The sequence below is a fragment of the Rhinolophus hipposideros genome, assembly GCF_964194185.1.
Source record: "Rhinolophus hipposideros genome assembly, chromosome: 22".
Taxonomy (NCBI): Eukaryota; Metazoa; Chordata; class Mammalia; order Chiroptera; family Rhinolophidae; genus Rhinolophus; species Rhinolophus hipposideros.
Genome location: NC_138068.1, coordinates 21839635 through 21856697, shown reverse-complemented (window position 1 = coordinate 21856697; position 17063 = coordinate 21839635). Strand labels below are relative to the sequence as shown.

At 41.5% G+C, this 17063-nt stretch overlaps 1 protein-coding gene across 3 annotated transcripts in view; it reads right to left on the bottom strand.

Moving 5' to 3' along the window:
* Positions 1-12989, bottom strand: part of COMMD7 (COMM domain containing 7) — a 17224-nt gene extending 4235 nt beyond the window's left edge. The window contains exons 1-3 of one of the 3 annotated variants that reach the window (XM_081033609.1): positions 12734-12989; positions 6618-6671; positions 6416-6518 (exon numbers count right to left, since the gene is read on the bottom strand). In XM_081033609.1, coding sequence (XP_080889735.1) covers positions 6416-6518; positions 6618-6671; positions 12734-12817 — 241 coding nt within the window. In that variant the 5' untranslated portion in view covers positions 12818-12989. The remainder of the gene's footprint in view (positions 1-6415; positions 6519-6617; positions 6672-12733) is intronic. The other 2 variants (XM_081033608.1, XM_081033607.1) reach the window with 2 other exon arrangements.
* Between the last annotated feature and the right edge of the window lie 4074 nt (positions 12990-17063).

Sequence of the window (17063 nt, the reverse complement as noted above, 5' to 3'; positions counted from 1 at the left end):
TCCTTGTACTTTTCTATAATTAAAAAAGTAAATGTTACTTAAAAAAAATAGTTAAATAAATTGCCCAGGGCCACAACAGCTGGTAAGTGGCAAAGACAAGGAGCTTATAGGCCAGATGATCCTCAAACCCAAGCTCTTTCTCTATCAGGTCATTCTGAGATGCTGTCCCAGGGAACCAATACCAGGCAATGCCCCGACAGTGACTGACAACAAAGGCTCCCAACCACAGGGACCAAAACGCAAACTCTCCATCCTGCTGTTACCATAGGCAGGAGCCATACTTAAAAATATATGTGCATCATGCTAGGCCCCAAGCCCTTAACTAACTCCTTCCCTCCTCTCCCTCACCCTCCTTCCTTCCTTAAAAAATATATTTGCATCATGCTCAGCCTCAAGCCCTTAATCCTCTCTTCCTTCCTTCCATCCATCCATTTATTTTTATTGAGATGTAATTGACATGTAACATTGTGGAAGTTTAAGGTATCGATTTAATACATTTATATATTGCGATATGATTACCTCTATAATGTCAGCTAACACCTCTATGTCACATAACTATCATTTCTTTTTTGTGAAGAGAACATTTAACATCTAGTCTCTTCGCAATTTTGAAATTTATAATCCAGTATTGTTGCCTATAGCTCTTAACTTCCTTGTAACATTTTCCTTTGGTGAGTCCTTTGTCCTAAGCACAGGACAGACCTACAGCCTAGACCACATACCAGACAGAAAACTGTAAACTCCAGGGCTAGAATCACCAGAACATGTCATTTGGTGAAATTTGAGAATGTCCTTCTTTAAACACAGATAACCATCTGGGATGGTTTATAAAGTCCATCATTTTTTCTTAAAAAACTTTTTTCTTAAAAATCAGTGAGCACCCACAAGGACCATACATCTTGCTAAGTATTAAAATAAAAACAGGCTTACAAAGTGACCCTACAGCCAAGTTATCTGTAATCTTGTCCAGGAGACAACTCATAATGATAATGACAATCATATTAGTAGTGGCACAGCTACCACTTAGTGAAATGAGCACTTCACATTTATTATCTTTCTCCGTTCTTATAACAGTGTATAAGCTACTAATACCATGTTTCCTCGAAAATAAGACCTAAGTGGAAAATAAGCCCTAGCATGATTTTTCAGGATGACATCCCCTGAATGTAAGTCCTAACGCGTCTTTTGGAGCAAACCTTAATATAAAACCGGGTCTTATTTTCGGGGAAACATGGTATTAGCTCTGCTTTCTCCCTAAAAGAGGTTAAGTGACTTGGCTCAAGGTCTCAAGGCTTTTAAGTAGCCATAGTGACTAGTAAGCATACAAGAGCCATCCAGCAACCAAATGCAATGTGAGGGCCAACTACACACAAACAAAATGCATGAAACAAGGGGGAAATCTGAACACAGACTGCATATTTTAATTTTAGATATGATAATGGCATTATAGTTTGACAAGGGTTTGAAAAAGTCTTTATTGTTTAGCGATACAAACCAGGTATTTAGGAGTTCACTCATCATGGTATGATGTCTGAGAGATTTAGATTTGCTTTAAAATAATCCATTTTGGAAAGCAATGAGAAGTGGATGGAGTATAGATGAAATAATTTGGCCATGGGTTGATAATGATTGAAGTCAGGTGTTTTTAAGAATCACATACTAAATAGTAAAAGAAAATCATTTTTAAAAAAATCCATTGGGCTTTAAGCCAATCAAGGGAAGTTCTAGCACTGGCTTTTCCACTGTAAGATCTAAAGCAAGTCACTTCCCTTCTGTTAGGACTCTATTTCTTTATCTGCAAGACAAAGGTTAGACTAGATCAGCACTTTACAAAGCTTTTACCTGACTCTCCCTTGCCAAAAGAAAAAAAAAAAGAAAAAAACACGGGTTCCATGATTAACTGTTTCACAGATACTGGTTAAGCAGGTTTCTTTACTGCAGGATTTTTCAGAGATGAGATATGTTAATGTGTGCGAATCTCCAAGACTGATCTGGAGGGTTCTTGAGGCCCCTTCAGCTCTAATAAGCTATGCTTCTGCGATGAGGTAGGGCCAGGATGAGGAATGTGGAAGATGAGGGAGGGTCTTACATTTCAGATTAGATTGGGAAAGGCCTTCCATGCTAAATTAAGGACTACAGACTTCATTATGCAAAGTAAATAGTTGAGAGGAGCCGCAAGTTCCAAGGTGTACTGTAGAAGTCTACTCCAGGGCAAACTGGAACCAGGACGGGAGAACAGAGGTGGAGATGTTACTGCTGCAACAAGGCCTGAAGGGCCAAGAACTTGCTCTGGGACAAGCAGCTTCTGGGACTGGAAGGAAAATGACACACAAGGCCAAGGGATGAGGAAGAGGCCCAGAGATTTACAAGCTACAATGTCAGATGCTTAGGAGACGCTCTAGAAGAAATGGAGAATTCAAGCAGGAAAACTCTGCAGGAAGAGAAAAGTCAGATTGCATGAGAAAAAAAAAAAACACACAACACAACAAAACAAACAGTAAAATAAACAGAAACTGTTGAGCGTTAACTGAGAAGTACAGTGAACCTGAGACTTCCGTTCTAGAACTTGAAAAGCTTGGAAAGCTTTGGGGGTATTAAATAGTGAAGAGGTGAATTCCAATGTTCCTGATTTGGTACGGAGGTGTGGGGCTGAAACTAAACTATCAACAAATAAAGCTAAAGTTTAGCAAGCACTGTGTTAAGTGTTTTACATATATTACCTCATTTATTCCTAATGTCACCACCATAAACTGCTCTTATTACTCCATCTTTCAGATAAGAAACTGAGGCTCCAAGACCTGGTTATCCAAGGTGAAATGAGCACATTAAGTGATGTGACCAACATTCGAATGCAGTGAATCTGCAAAGCGCATGTCTGGATTGGTATGCTAAGAGTTCCTCCGCGTTCTCTGCATCTATGGAAAATGACCTTCTATAGATACTGATAATCAATCCTGCTTGAAAAGTGTACACCCGCCATTCCCTGGGAGGGTCACAGGATCTCCCAAATTCAGTTCACCTTACCCGGCATGCACTAAGCACTTGCTCTATGGCATCAGTTTACTCAGAACCCTGGCTTCAGAATGTGGTCCAAAACCCACCCCTGACTTCAAGGAACTAGCTATCTATTAGAGCCACAAGATAAGACAAATACAAAGCAGTATAAACAATAGAAAAGTAAATGATTATGGTTCAAAATGAGAGCTGCAGATAAAAACAATCGTATCTCTTGGTTGAGAGAAAGGAAGGCCCCTGTGGACTGAAGTGGTTTAGGAAGGCTTTCAGAAAGAGGCAGCACCGGGGCTGGGGCCCCGGGGTTGGAAAGGGCTAAAGGCAGTCTGACAAGATGGAGCGGGGTGGGGAGCAGAGATGAGAAAGACAGGAAAGAATGGAGGCAGACACACCAGAGGTCTCTTGAAAATGAGTGTCCACAACACTGTTGGGAAGACGGGTCTCCACCTGCAGACAAGCCCATTCCCACAGGTATAGGGTAGACCATGAAAATAAAGACTGCTGGTTCTGCACTCTGGGCACCTATCCTACAGAAATGCTCACATATGGTGAGTACACAACTGTCCCACGGATGTTCACTGGGGCATTGTTTCTAAGAGTGAAACGGTGGAACCGAAATGGCCAGCAATGGGAAACGGATTAACTGAAAGAAGATACTTTCAGTCCAAGGTACACTGTCGTCGTCAGAAGCATAAAGCTGATGTCACGAGGTCTCCATGATATACTAGGGATGAGAAAATGCAAGCCGCAGAGCAAGTCTGTGGTTCACAACCATTGATGAAAAAGAAAACTACATGAATGTACATGTGTATGTCCGTCCGTGCATGTACAAAATACAAAAGGACACACACCACACTTACTGTGATGATCTCTAGAGACGAGAGTGGGATGACAGTGAAAGGGAACTTCCACCTTTGACTTGCCAGAGCTCTGCATGGTGTTAAGTCTGTGATGAAAATTTATTACTATGTTAAAAAGACCGCAAGTTCCCACCCAGCCTGGTGGTTCACGTGCCTTTCACTTGCCATGAGGGCAAAGAATGCACGAATCATATAAATAGGACCATAACATTTCACAGATGGAAACCTCAGGGATGTTCTGATTCAAACCCCCAGAGCCTCGGGAGCACAGGACACAGCCAAGCACAGCATCTATCTGTACTAGGCTATGGGAAGGCACTGGACAGGAACAAATAAATTAAGCCCCCAACTTTTAGTGCACTGTTGGGTTGAAATCTTGGGAAGATGAGCTTCTTATGGATTTTCAAATTGTACACATCAGGGACGCTGTTTTATCTCCTCTCAGCCTGGTCGACATTTATTCATTCTTTAAGACTGGGCTCAAATGTCACTTCTCTCTTTAAATAAAATGAAGTTTTAATTAAATTGCCAAATTAATTCTATAGCAACTTTTAGACAATACATAGACAAAAATCAACAAATTAAAACAACCTGCAGTCCTACCACCCAGATATAGCCACAGTTAACATTCTTTCTTCTTTTTTCTTTCTTTTTTTTTTTTTACACAAACAGGACTGTCATAGAAAGTTTTGTAAATTCCTATTTTTATTTATTAAATAGTATATTGTGAAAGGTTTTCTGTATCATTACATTTTCTTTAACAGCATCTTTTAAAATTACTACATAATTTGGAAAACAAGAGCAATCTTTTACTGAGATATTGTGCTAGGCATTTTATTTACATTATCTCAATTAATCTTCAAAACAAGGCCCCCCAACATACACCACACACACAAAAGCTGAGATGGAGGTGGGGGACTACTAAGGAGGGGTTGTGGCTAGAGGTTGGGAGAGATGGGTACCTGGCCAAAGTCACACTACTTATCAAGTGACAGACTGGGATTCACACCCAGGTCCATCTAACTCAGAACTGTGAATTCTTGACCACCAGGATATCCCCTGGTGAAAATGGACCACGGTTCTTTACACCAATCTCTAGCTGCCTCGCAATTTGATTGTTTCTAATTTTTCTTTATCATAAACAGTGCTATGGCCGCTATGGAAGGCAGTGTGGAGGTTCCTCAAAAAATTACAAATAGAATTACCATATGACCCAGCAATCCCTCTCCTGGGTATCCACCCAAAGAATTTGAAATCATTTATACATAAAGACATATGTGCTCCAATGTTCATTGCAGCTTTGTTTACAGTGGCCAAGACATGGAAACAACCAAAATGTCCTTCGATAGATGAATGGATAAAGAAGTTGTGGTATATATACACAATGGAATACTATTCGGCGTTAAGGAAAGATGATATAGGAACATTTGTGACAACATGGATGGATCTTGAGAGTATAATGCTAAGTGAAATAAGTCAGACAGAAAAAGCAGAGAACCCTATGATTTCACTGATATGTGGTATATAAACCAAAAACAAGACAAACAAATGAGAAACAAAAACTCATAGACACAGACAATAGTTTAGTGGTTACCAGAGGGTAAGCGGGGTGGGGGGAGGGAGATGAGGGTAAGGGGGATCAAATATATGGTGATGGAAGGAGAACTGACTCTGGGTGGTGAACACACAATGGGATTTATAGATGATGTAATAACAAAATTGTACACCTGAAATTATGTAATTTCATTAACAATTGTCACCCCAATAAATAAATTAAAAAAAAACAAAAAAAAAAAACAGTGCTATGAGGGACATCCCTACAGCTCAACCTTTGTGATCATGTCCCTCCTGGCTAGAAAATTCCTGACTGCTCTAGGCAAACTCCGTTTCTCCAACCATCTGTGGTGAAAGACTAATCCTTTTAATTTTCAATCCATCATGGACCAATATTTTTGTAAAGTACAATGAAAATTAATTCCTAGAAACAGGAAATGAAAAAACACATACAAACTACCAGTCCCAAATGGTTAAAATAATAAAGTTTATGTTACGTATATTTTAATCACAATAGAAAAAAATACAAGCCCCATTTTTTAAAATTAGTTTTTTAAAGTCGTGTGCAGCTCACATGCAGGGATGGAACCGGCAATCTTGGTGCCACCAGCACCACCACACTCTAACCAACTGAGCTAGCCCGGCCACCCCAAACCCCCTTTAAAAAATATGATTAGGTTCAAGAGACTGTCAAATTGCTATGCAAGTTTCTAAATGCTTACTCTCAATTTCTGTGCTTTTCGTGGAGGACCAGGTAACAGTTTGGAGACTGAAGCCGGGATGCAGGCTGCACTTTGAACTGCACATCTATTATACTCTGCTGGGGTTATCTGTTTACCTGGCTTCCTCCCTAGACTGGGAGTCCCGCCTACGTCTGGTTCACTACTGAAAGCTCTGGCTCAGAGCCCAGAGCACGCCTGTCGACTCGGTGGACTGAGGGAATGTTTAACTAATGTCTCTGACCTCAGCTGCTGAGGGACGCTACTCACCATTTGGAACCAGGAGGAGGCTTTTCACAATGCTTCTGAGGGGGCCAAGACTCATCTGATTCGTGGTGGCAAATTCAGACAGCTGAGCCAGAAACCTTTCCACCTGCAGAGAGGGAACAGCACACACCGGGCCTTCATTTTATAAGCATCTCAGGACGAGGGACTCACACTGGGGAACTCTCCTTATCATAAAATACTTTACCTCTTTGGGCTCAGTGAGGAAGTGAAAAAGCACTTCTGTCAGGGCTGAGAACTGCTGTGAAGCAAATAACACAGAACGTCAGTAAAATTCTACTCCTTCTCAGTGTTCCTACGTCCCATCCAACCATAGACCCTGAAGAGAGAAAAGAATAACACACAGGTGTTCACACCTGTTTTGATTATGTTAAAGTTACAAATATTCATAAGACCCACCCACCCACCAGTGTCAATGTATCTGTGTCACTATATTGTCTGGAAATCTTGGATGTTTTAATACATCCAAGGAGATACTTGGGAGACATATAGAGGGTGCCAAAAAAAAATGTGTACACATTTTAAGAAAGGAACACTGTATTAAAATTGTAACACTCAATATATACCGATAACAAATGATGAATACAAGTCACGTTTGACTTCTGCAATGACAAGAGGTGCTCAAAGTGGTGACCATCAGTGTCCAGACACTTCTGATTACGGCGAACTACTGCTTGAGCAACGTTGACCAAAGTGTCCACTTGCATACATTTTTGTTGGCACCCCCGGTTGTAGTAAAGTTTAACACGCTATACATTGTATTAGGACAGTCTCTTATTCTTTTGTGTATCTTCTCTTTATTGGTATTGTATTGTTATGGACTGGATGTTTGTGTCTCCCAAAATTTATATTTTGAATTTATTACTGTATTTGGAGATAGAACCTATGAGGAAGTAATAAAGGTTAAATGAGGTCATAAATGTGGCACCCTAATCCCACAGGACTGGTGCCCTTGGAAGAGACCCCACCAGAGCGAGCGTCCGCTCTGAGACACACATCATGTGAGACACATGAGAAGGTAGCCAACTGCAAGCCAGGAAGAGAGCTCTCACTTGGAACTAAATCTGTTGGCACCTTGATCTGGATTTACCAGCCTCCAGAACTGTGAGAAATAAATTTCTGTTGTTCAAGCCACCCAATCTGGGGTGTTTTGTTATGGCAGCCCAAGCAGATTGAGACTTGTATCACTACTTTCCCATGTTTCCTCCCAATGGATAGTGTGTGGCACAGTGAGGAGAGCCAGGACATAAGAGCTTAAAAGACCCAGATGTGAACAGTGTTTTGCAACTAACCACCCAAGTGACCTTGGGGAGGTCACTTCGCCTCTCTGTGTCTCAGTCCCCATAGGGAAAATAAAAGTACTAATACATAGCATCCAGAACATACTAAAGGTGGAATATGCAAAGCCTCTAGCATAGTGCCAGGCTAGAGGCTAAACAAATGGTAGCAATTATCATGGCCATTGAGTCACTATATCATTTGATCCACCTTTCTGAAGCAATACATTAAAAAAATGACATGCAGATACATTAGCTCAAAGTCCCCAAAGTTATACATGTAATATGATTGTCAAATGCACCCACCCCTTTTGCTATGACCCACTAAACTCCATACAACCCCCTGGCACATTATTCTAAAATGTATTGTTGTAAAACTAGTCTGAAAATATAAAACTAACAGAAGTGCAAGGTTTTGAAAAGATGCAACCAGCATAAGAGATTATAAAATAAAATGTCTCTCTCTCTCCCCTGGCCCCCCCACCTCAGTCCCGCTCCCCACAGGCAGTTACTGCTAACTATCTCTGTTGCTTTCCTATCATTTTATCTTCATTTAATTTCTTTGAAATACAAATGGGATTATACTGAACCCACTTCCTGCACCTTGCCTTTTTAAACTCAATTTGTTAACAGAGATCAATTAAGTAAGCAGATATAAGTCACAATTGCATGGCATTCGACTGTATAGTTAGCATAATTTATCCTCCTAGAGATGAATATTTTGTTGGTGTTACTATAAATAATGCTGCAATGAATATCCTCCCACGTAGTTCTTTGTGACATATATGTCTATAAGATAAATTCTTAAAATGTACCCTAGGTCAAAGGATATATGCATTTTCAGTTCGGAGAAAATGTTGCAAAAAAGTTGTGTAGATTTACACTCCCACCAGCCAATGGCATAGAAGTGTGTGCCTTCTCAAAGCTTCACCAATATCCCCCGGAAACATTTTAACCAATGCTGACCCAGGCGTTGTCTTTCTGCAGTATTTATGATATTGAGTATTAGCCTGGCCTAACTTCTGGTTCTACATAGTAGTAAAAACAGGAACAGTCGGTCAGGACTGGCTTGAGAATGTGTCCTCAAACTATTTGTGAGGTTTTATTTCTTTACCTTTTGTTTGTTTTTTGCTTCAAATCTGTGGAACTGTCTCAGCTTTGGCCAACTGCATTTCCTATGCCACCTAAGGCCTTTAAAATAATGGGGCGGCTAAGAAGCCCTCCAACTGCTTTTGCATTTCCAGGCCCCAGCTTTGCATTCAGGCTTAACCTCCTTGTGAGAGCTTATCCCCCACCTCTCTTCTCAAGAGGGGCCTCAAGCTAATCTGGTCAGTAGTTTGTTACAGAACCCCATCCCTATCTCTACTTTCCCAAATCTTCTTTGTCCTTCAAAGCCCAGGCCAAGATACTAGGCCACTCCCGTCATGAAAGGGACCTACTCAGATTCTTAATTACTGAGTTTCCCTCTTGGAACCTCACCTGGGGGCACTTAGAATTTTCAATCTTGATAAGGAACAGGAACAAGTCTTAGCAGAGAAGGTTCCTGGTATGGCTTTGTATGCTCACAGCACTTTAATTATTGTTAAGGGCACAGTAAGTATTTGTTGAATAAAATCTTCCCTGCACACTTTCCCCCATTCTTTGCCTTTATACTTGCATAGCTGTCTCACCTGCCCAACTGTGAAATCAAAATCTTAACTACTCTTACTAGTAAACGTAAGAAAAGATGCTCAAGATCATTCCAGACTAGAGAAATGTGAATCAGTAAAACAAGGAGATACCATTTTTCCATTTATCAGATCTTCAAAAATAAAAGTACGATGACATCAGTACTCGTGAAAGTACAAGGAAACAGATATGCTCACGTACTGCTGATGAGAGGATAGACTAGGGCGACATTTCTGGAGGGCAATTTGGCAATCTGTATCTAATTTTTAAATGATCATACCCCTGGACCTAGTAATTCCATTGCAAGTTTACCCTTCAGATATGTTCAAAAAAGTAAACCCAGACACATTCACACAAAACAGTTCGTGGACAGCACTGTTCATTAAAAAAAAAAAAAAAAAAAAAAAAAAAAAACAAACAAACACTGAAAGCAACTTAAGTATCTATTAATAGGGGAGTGGTTCAATAAATTATGGTAGATCCATTTATGTAAAAAAAATTTTTAAAGGATACCTAAATATGACGGCAGATGCAGACTTTTTTTTTTCCTATAGATACACAAGAAACTATTAAAATGATGATTTCTGGGCCAGAAGAAATAGGTGTTCTAATTTTATACCTTTGGATACTGTTTGAATTTTCTAATGTGTGTGTATTGCTTTCATTTATAGTTAGGTGAGAGGATTGTAGACCATTATTTTTCTTCTTTATGTTTTTCTGAATTTCCTCTCTCATAATCATTCTAAAAGTGATTATTTTTTAACCTCACCTATTTTCAAGGCTCCACATTACCTAGGACATCACATAGCACAAGCAGATACACTTAATACTGTATTTTGTTTCCATTTTCTGATCTGCCCTAGCAGATGGGCCATATCCATTAAGACTGTAAACGTTACTGGATTTAGTGGCTAGTTAGTGTGTAGTAGACATTCAGATAAATATCCACTGAATGAGCAATACATGGTGATGCCAACATTAATACAATGATTATTTTTCTCTTTGAGGCGTGGGTCTCAGACTTCAAAATAAATTCAGCTAATAGAGTTGGTACTTGGGGAGGTTTGATCACCTAGCAAAAGGGGAGAAAATGGCCCAAAGGATTCTGGTAAGTTGCTTATCAGGAAAAAGCTTTCTGTATTAAAAACAAAGGTAGGGGCGGCAGGTTAGCTCAGTTGGTTAGAGCACGGTGCTCTTAAAAACAAGGTTGCCGGTTCAATCCCCGCATAGGCCACTGTGAGCTGTGCCCTCCACTACTAGATGGAAACAACTGCTTGACTTGGAGCTGATGGGTCCAGGAAAAACACACTTAAATAAAAGTTTAAATAAAAACAAAACACAAAGGGAAAGGTTTAGAGTATATTTCAAGATTAGAAAATGAGTTAAATATATGGTGATAGAAGGAGGACTGATTCTGGGTGGTGAACACACAATGGGATTTATAGGTGATGTAATACAGAATTGTACACCTGAAATCTATGTAATTTCTCTAACAATTGTCACCCCAATAAATTTAGAAAAAAAAAGAAAGAAAGAAAATGAGTCAAACTCTGATCTTCAAGTGGTTTATATTTTCCATGACTTCCAAGTTGGAGGTAACATTAAGGATCACACAATCCTAGCTTAAAGGTTTTATTATTATTACTATTACTATTATTATAGTAGGCACACAATGTTATATTAGTTTCAAGTATACGTTTAAAGTTTTTTTGCAGTAATACCCTTTTTATTCTCTAAATGGAAGTCTTCCAGAAAACGCCAACACATAAAGAAGTAAAAGCTAAGCTACCTGGGTCAGGAGATCATCCACAAAGCTCCATTCTAGTGTGTTTAATTCCTTAGGATCTGAAGTCAGACATCCGGTCCTGAATTCCTCCTGGCTCTACCACTTCCGGGCTGTCTGACTTTAAACAAGTCTATTTAGTTCCCTGAACCATTTTTCTTATCCGTAAAATGGGAATAAATAGCACCAAAGTTTTAGGGTTGTTACTTATGCAGCACCTAAAATAATGCCTGGCACATAGTGCATACTCAATAAATGACAGCTACTTGTATTTAACCAACTATTTTTATTGAATCTGAATCTGGGATTCAGATTCCTCATCTGCAAAATGCGAATAATAGTACCTACCTTGTAGAGTGGTTGCAAGGACTCAATGAGTTAATACACAGAAAAGCACTTAGAACTGTGCTGCCCAGTACAGCGGTCACTAGCCACATGCAACTATCGAGCACTTGAAAAGGGCTAGTCTCATTTGAGATACGCTATAAATGTAAAATACACACCAGAATCAGTAAGCTTAGTACCAAAAGTAAAATATCTCATTGATATTTTTATATGGATTACAAGTTGAAAGGATATTTTGATAGTGGATGAAAGAAAACATAAAAATTAATTTATTGTTTCTTTTTCATTTTGAAATGTGGCTGCTAGAAAACTGAAAATTAGACTTATAGCTTGCAATTTATTTCTATTGGACACAGCAGCCTGAGAACATGACAGGCATTGTAATTATAGTCACCATTACTTTATGGGAAAACAGTGAGTTGTGGGGGAGGCTTACTGTTTTAAGTTGTGGGAGATGAAAGAAAAGGCCCCCACCTCCTGGGAAATGACAACCAGGAGGGAAAGAAATGCACCTGTGCAGTGGTGGTGAGAAGGGTCACTTAAATCTATTTATTTTGCCTGCTTTGGTGGCATGAAAGGGGCATCCCAACCAGCAGAGGATCAGGAAGCCTCCAAGGGTGATACCCGTGGCCTGAAATGGGACAAACCGGCTTTGTCTGCTCCTCCACCATCAAAGCCAGGCCCTGAGGTGTGTAGAGTATACACGGTTTCCTTCTTTGGGCACCACCAGGCATTTCCCTAAAGGGAAGGCTGGATGTCATCACGAGCATCCTCTGCCCTCAGGTTCACAGAGCCCCTCTCTCACCTGGCTATTACCGACTCTCACATCCGACCCCGCATTAGCTGCCCCCACTCCAGGCTCCCCTCGATCCCCTCGGGATGCTAGGACCCGCCTGTCTCCCCAAACCCCTTTGGCCTCCCTACTACTACACGTCTCAGTCCCCCTCGTCAAAACTCCCCTGTCCCTCGTCTGAGACCCGTCAGACTCCACTCGTTCCCGGAAGTGCCCCAGTCCCACCACGGGGTCCCCAAACCCCCAGCCCCCGCAGCTTGCCCTTAGGCTTCCCGACACCCCTCGGCCCCCCGAGCTCTCCGCAGACCCCAGTGTCCATCAGCGCCTCCCTGCAGCCCCCCAACGCCGTAGTGCACACGGCTCGGCCTAACCCTGCAGGACCCGCCCCAGCCCTTCCGGCACCACCTCGGGCCCTGGCTCCGCCGCCTCCAGCCCACCTGTGCGCCCAGCTGGTTCAGCTGCTGCATGTCGCCGCCCACAGCCTCGGGGACCGGGTCCTGCGTGCAGTGCAGGCGGCCCATGGCGTCCTCCCGGCCCCGCAGCGCCGGCCGCCTCCCCCCGCTTCCTCCTCGGCCGCTGCCCGCCCCGCTGCGCTTCGGCAGCCGCACTTTCGCCACGGGCCGCCCAGCCGTCGCTGCGCTCCTCCCACGGCCGGCTAGAGTGTGGGGCGGGGCACCCTCGTGTAGCCGCGGACACGCGCGGGGTCCGGGCTGTGAAGGCGGGGCTCCCTCGCGGACACCCGGGCACACGCAGGCCCCTGTGCGCGGGGCCGAGCGCCCTCCCGGAGCCGCGTACGCCGCAGCCGCTGGGCCCAGAGCTAAGTCCCCGGGGAGCACAGCGGTCAGACGCCGGATTCCCCTGGGGTCTCCTGGGCGCAGCTTGGCGTTTCTGAGCCCGTTGCACTATCCTTAAAATGAACTCCTGGGTGGCTTATCCTAAAACGTTTAGAACAGAGCCTGACACACAGGAGATCCTCAATGAATCGCTAGCTGCTATCATTATCATCATTATTATGCATTCAGCAGCTACCTAATGCATGCCTACTGGATACCTGGGGATAGAGAAGTGAACAGCAGCAGGCCAAATGTCCCTGGAAGGGCTTACATCAAAGTGGAGCACTAGGTCTCCAACTTGGGTCTGCGTCAGCATCTCCTGGGGAGGTTGCTTCGAGGCCTATTGGTGGGCCCCACCCTCAGAATATCTGATTAGAAAGGCCTGGAGTGGAGCCCCGAGAATTTGCGTTTCCAACAACGTCCCAGGGACCACACTTTGAGAACCTCTGCAGTGGAGGAAAGAGACTCAATGAAGTGCAAGTACTGTGACAGTCCCAGGGAGGGCAGTGGTCAGGTCAATGAGGGATAATCACTGCAGCCCCTGAAACGCTTTAACCCTATGCTCTCTTCCCAAAGACCCCCTGAATTCCCCAGGTAAGTATCACCCTGATCCCCATTGAACAGATGAGAAAACTGATCCCCAAGCCTAGAGCTTCATACCCCTGTGCCCAGCCTTGAGGGTATGACGAGGATGCATTGCAACCTGGGGTCAGGGAATTATGGGGAGGACGGGCTGGCTTTCTCAGACAGGTGCTCTTCTCTACCCTTAACATAAAAATCCCTTCTGGAAGGGTATGAACAGAATGTCTTCTACCCAGAGGCCAAGCTCCTCCCCTTTAGTCATTATTTCATTCATGCATTCATTCAACAGATAATATTGAGTGCCTACTGCGGGGCAGATGCCATGCATGACAAGTGTTGGGACACCATAGTGACAAAACCAGATGTAGTGCCTGGCCTGAGAGAAGTGAGTTTAGTCAGGAAGGCAGACATACATATGTGAAATTCATGTGAGTGAAATTAACTGATGCCAAGAAGTACAAAGGGCTTTGCGAAAATGTATAGGGCACTTGTCCAAGTCTGAGGTACCTGGAAGAGAGTAAACCTTTGGGTCACTGACAAACAAGGACTGAACTCACACCCCCTGACTCACCATCCAGGAATTTTTATTTTAAAATATTTTTAACCTTTTAGAAAAGATCCCTGTCAGGGCATTATATTTATTCATATCTTTAAGTGATAGTTGTTGAGGTATAATGTATATACAAAGAAAATGCACCCATTGACAATGTTCTTTTAAATTATTCCACCTTTTTTTTTTTTAAAACATCCTTGAGGAAACCACTGCATTTCCTTTATTTCTGTTCCTACAGTGACGGGTCCTGTGGCACTTAATAAATATTTGTGGAATTTAATTAGCCTATGTGACAGAAAATAGAGAAAGGAAAAGAAATTCACTTGAAAGTGCAGCCCAACACTGCGGTGGTACAGTAACGATTGTCTTCCAGTCTTTTTCCCCAATGACGACAGGTCATTGGGGTTCCTTGATTTGTTTTGTTTTTACATATTCGGGACTATCCTAAACTATTAAACTCTGATCCGTGGACCAGCAGGGAGGACATTACCTGGGAGCTTATTACAAATGCAGACTTTCAGGCCTACCCTAGACCTGCTGTTTCAAGATCCACGTTCATTTTTAACAAGACCTCCAGGTGATTCCTGGGCACATTCAAGATTGAGGTACAAATAATAACAACCATTTTTAAATGCCTATCATGTGCTGGGCTTTATTTTAAACGTCCAAATACACACGTGTGTAATGTTAATATTTTGTATTGCCTACCTATTGTTGCTTATATGATTTCTATTTTAATGTTTATCACATTATGTTATTGCTGTCCTTTACACATTTGTCTCCCCCACTTAACTAATTATGTTGTTTCTGGCAAATCACTAACCATTCTGTGCCTCCATTTCTTTTTTCTATCGTAAAAATGGAGACAATACTAGAACCTACTTGAAAAGATGCAATGAGACATTGCTTGTAAAACACTTAGCACAACAACTGGCCCATGGTAAGTGCTCAGTAAAATGCTTGTTATTATTCTATTTTTTTTTCAATCTTATAAAAAGAACATGGTAAAAAGCATCCCTGTACATAACTCTTTTTCCGCATTTGATTTTTTTTTTTTTTGGAGAAATTCCTAGAAGGGTCAAGGGATATATTATGTTCAGAGTTTCTGGGTTCAAAATAGCACCAGGATGGACAAACTTTCAAGATACGGAGAGGCTAGACGATAACTGATCTGAGGACACCCAGAAATAAGAATTTCAGCCTGAACAGAGACCTGACAGCAGATTGACCCTGCTCTCCAACAACCCACATGCCCAAGTGATATTCCAAGTACTCTAAAGGAAATCCTTAAAATCTCAGACACCATTCTTGGCTTCAATTATAAATGCTACAAAAACATTGTCATAAAATGCAGCATAATATTCTACTGAATGAGAATATAATAATGCCCATTTCTAATCCCCATGGTTGCCTATTTAGGCCTTAACAAATTTTAAATTTTATTAAGAACTTGGCAACGAACAAAGGCAATAGATAAAAATTGTCTTTCCAATGTTCTCCTTTACAATTCACCGTTGGATGAAAGAAGAAGTGGTGATTACTGTTAATGTGATAACTTTGTAGCAGGAAATGCAGACCTGGGGCCAGGCCTCCCTTCTAGAGACCCCCGCCCCCAGCAGCTCCCATTTCAGCCCTAATGAGGGACCTTACTCCCTTCATTCATTTTAAAATGTCCCTGTAGAAAGCAAAGGAGGCCCCTTCCCCCAACCCCTGCAAGTGAAAGGAGTTCATTAAGTCCTTTCTCAGGCACAAGGATTCCCACTGGGAATTTCCCCAAGGGGCCAGGTTCTCTGTAGGAGAAAAGTTGACCCTTCATGCACTGAAATGCCAAAGGGCCGTTTTAAAAATTTAAACTTTTTATTTTGAGATAATTGTAGATTCCATTACAGTTGTAAGAAATCCTACGGAGAGATCCCTGTCCCCATTACTCAGTTTCTCTCGAAGCACAGATCCCATCTTGCAAAGCTATCGTACAATCTCACAACTAGGAGATTGACATTGAAATAAACAGTCGAGATACAGAAAGATCCTTCATGTTACCCAACGGCATTTTAACAGAAGGGACAAACTCCAGGTCCTCTTTTACTAAAATCTGGAAAAAAAATACGATGGATATTTTCATGTTTCCATGGATTATCCTAATCATACATTCCATCTTAGCTCCTTTATCATAAAAGCACGTAACAAAAATGCAAAATTACAGTTGGCTTAGCCTCTTTAAAACATCTATGTCATAAAAGTCATCAACAAAGGAAGAATGGGGAATTTTTCCAGATTAAAATAAATTTAAACAGACAAACTAACTAAAGGCAATGTGTGATCCCGGGTGGCGGTAAACAATTGCTATAAAAGATATTAGCACAACAATTTGAATATACTTTACTGAACTGTACACTTAGAAATGGTTACGATGGTAAATTTTATGTTATGTGGAGTTATTTTTTTTTCACCACAAGAAAAAAAGATAATGGGACAATTAATGAAATTTGAACACAACTATAGCCTAGACAGGGATATTGTATTAATGTTCAATTCCTGAATTTGATCATTGTACTTGATATATAAAAGAATGTCTTTGTTCTTAAAAAATACATGCTGAGCGTATTTAAGTAAAGGAGGATAAAATGGTTCAAGAAAAAAATGAGGGAGTAGTGTAAATATGGTACATGTTAACAATTGGTGACTCTGGGTAAAGAACATACAGGTATTCTTTGTATTACTCTTGCAACTTTTTTGTAAATTTGAATTTATTACAGAATACATTTTTAAAGGGATTTAAAAAAAGGTAAATGATCTTTG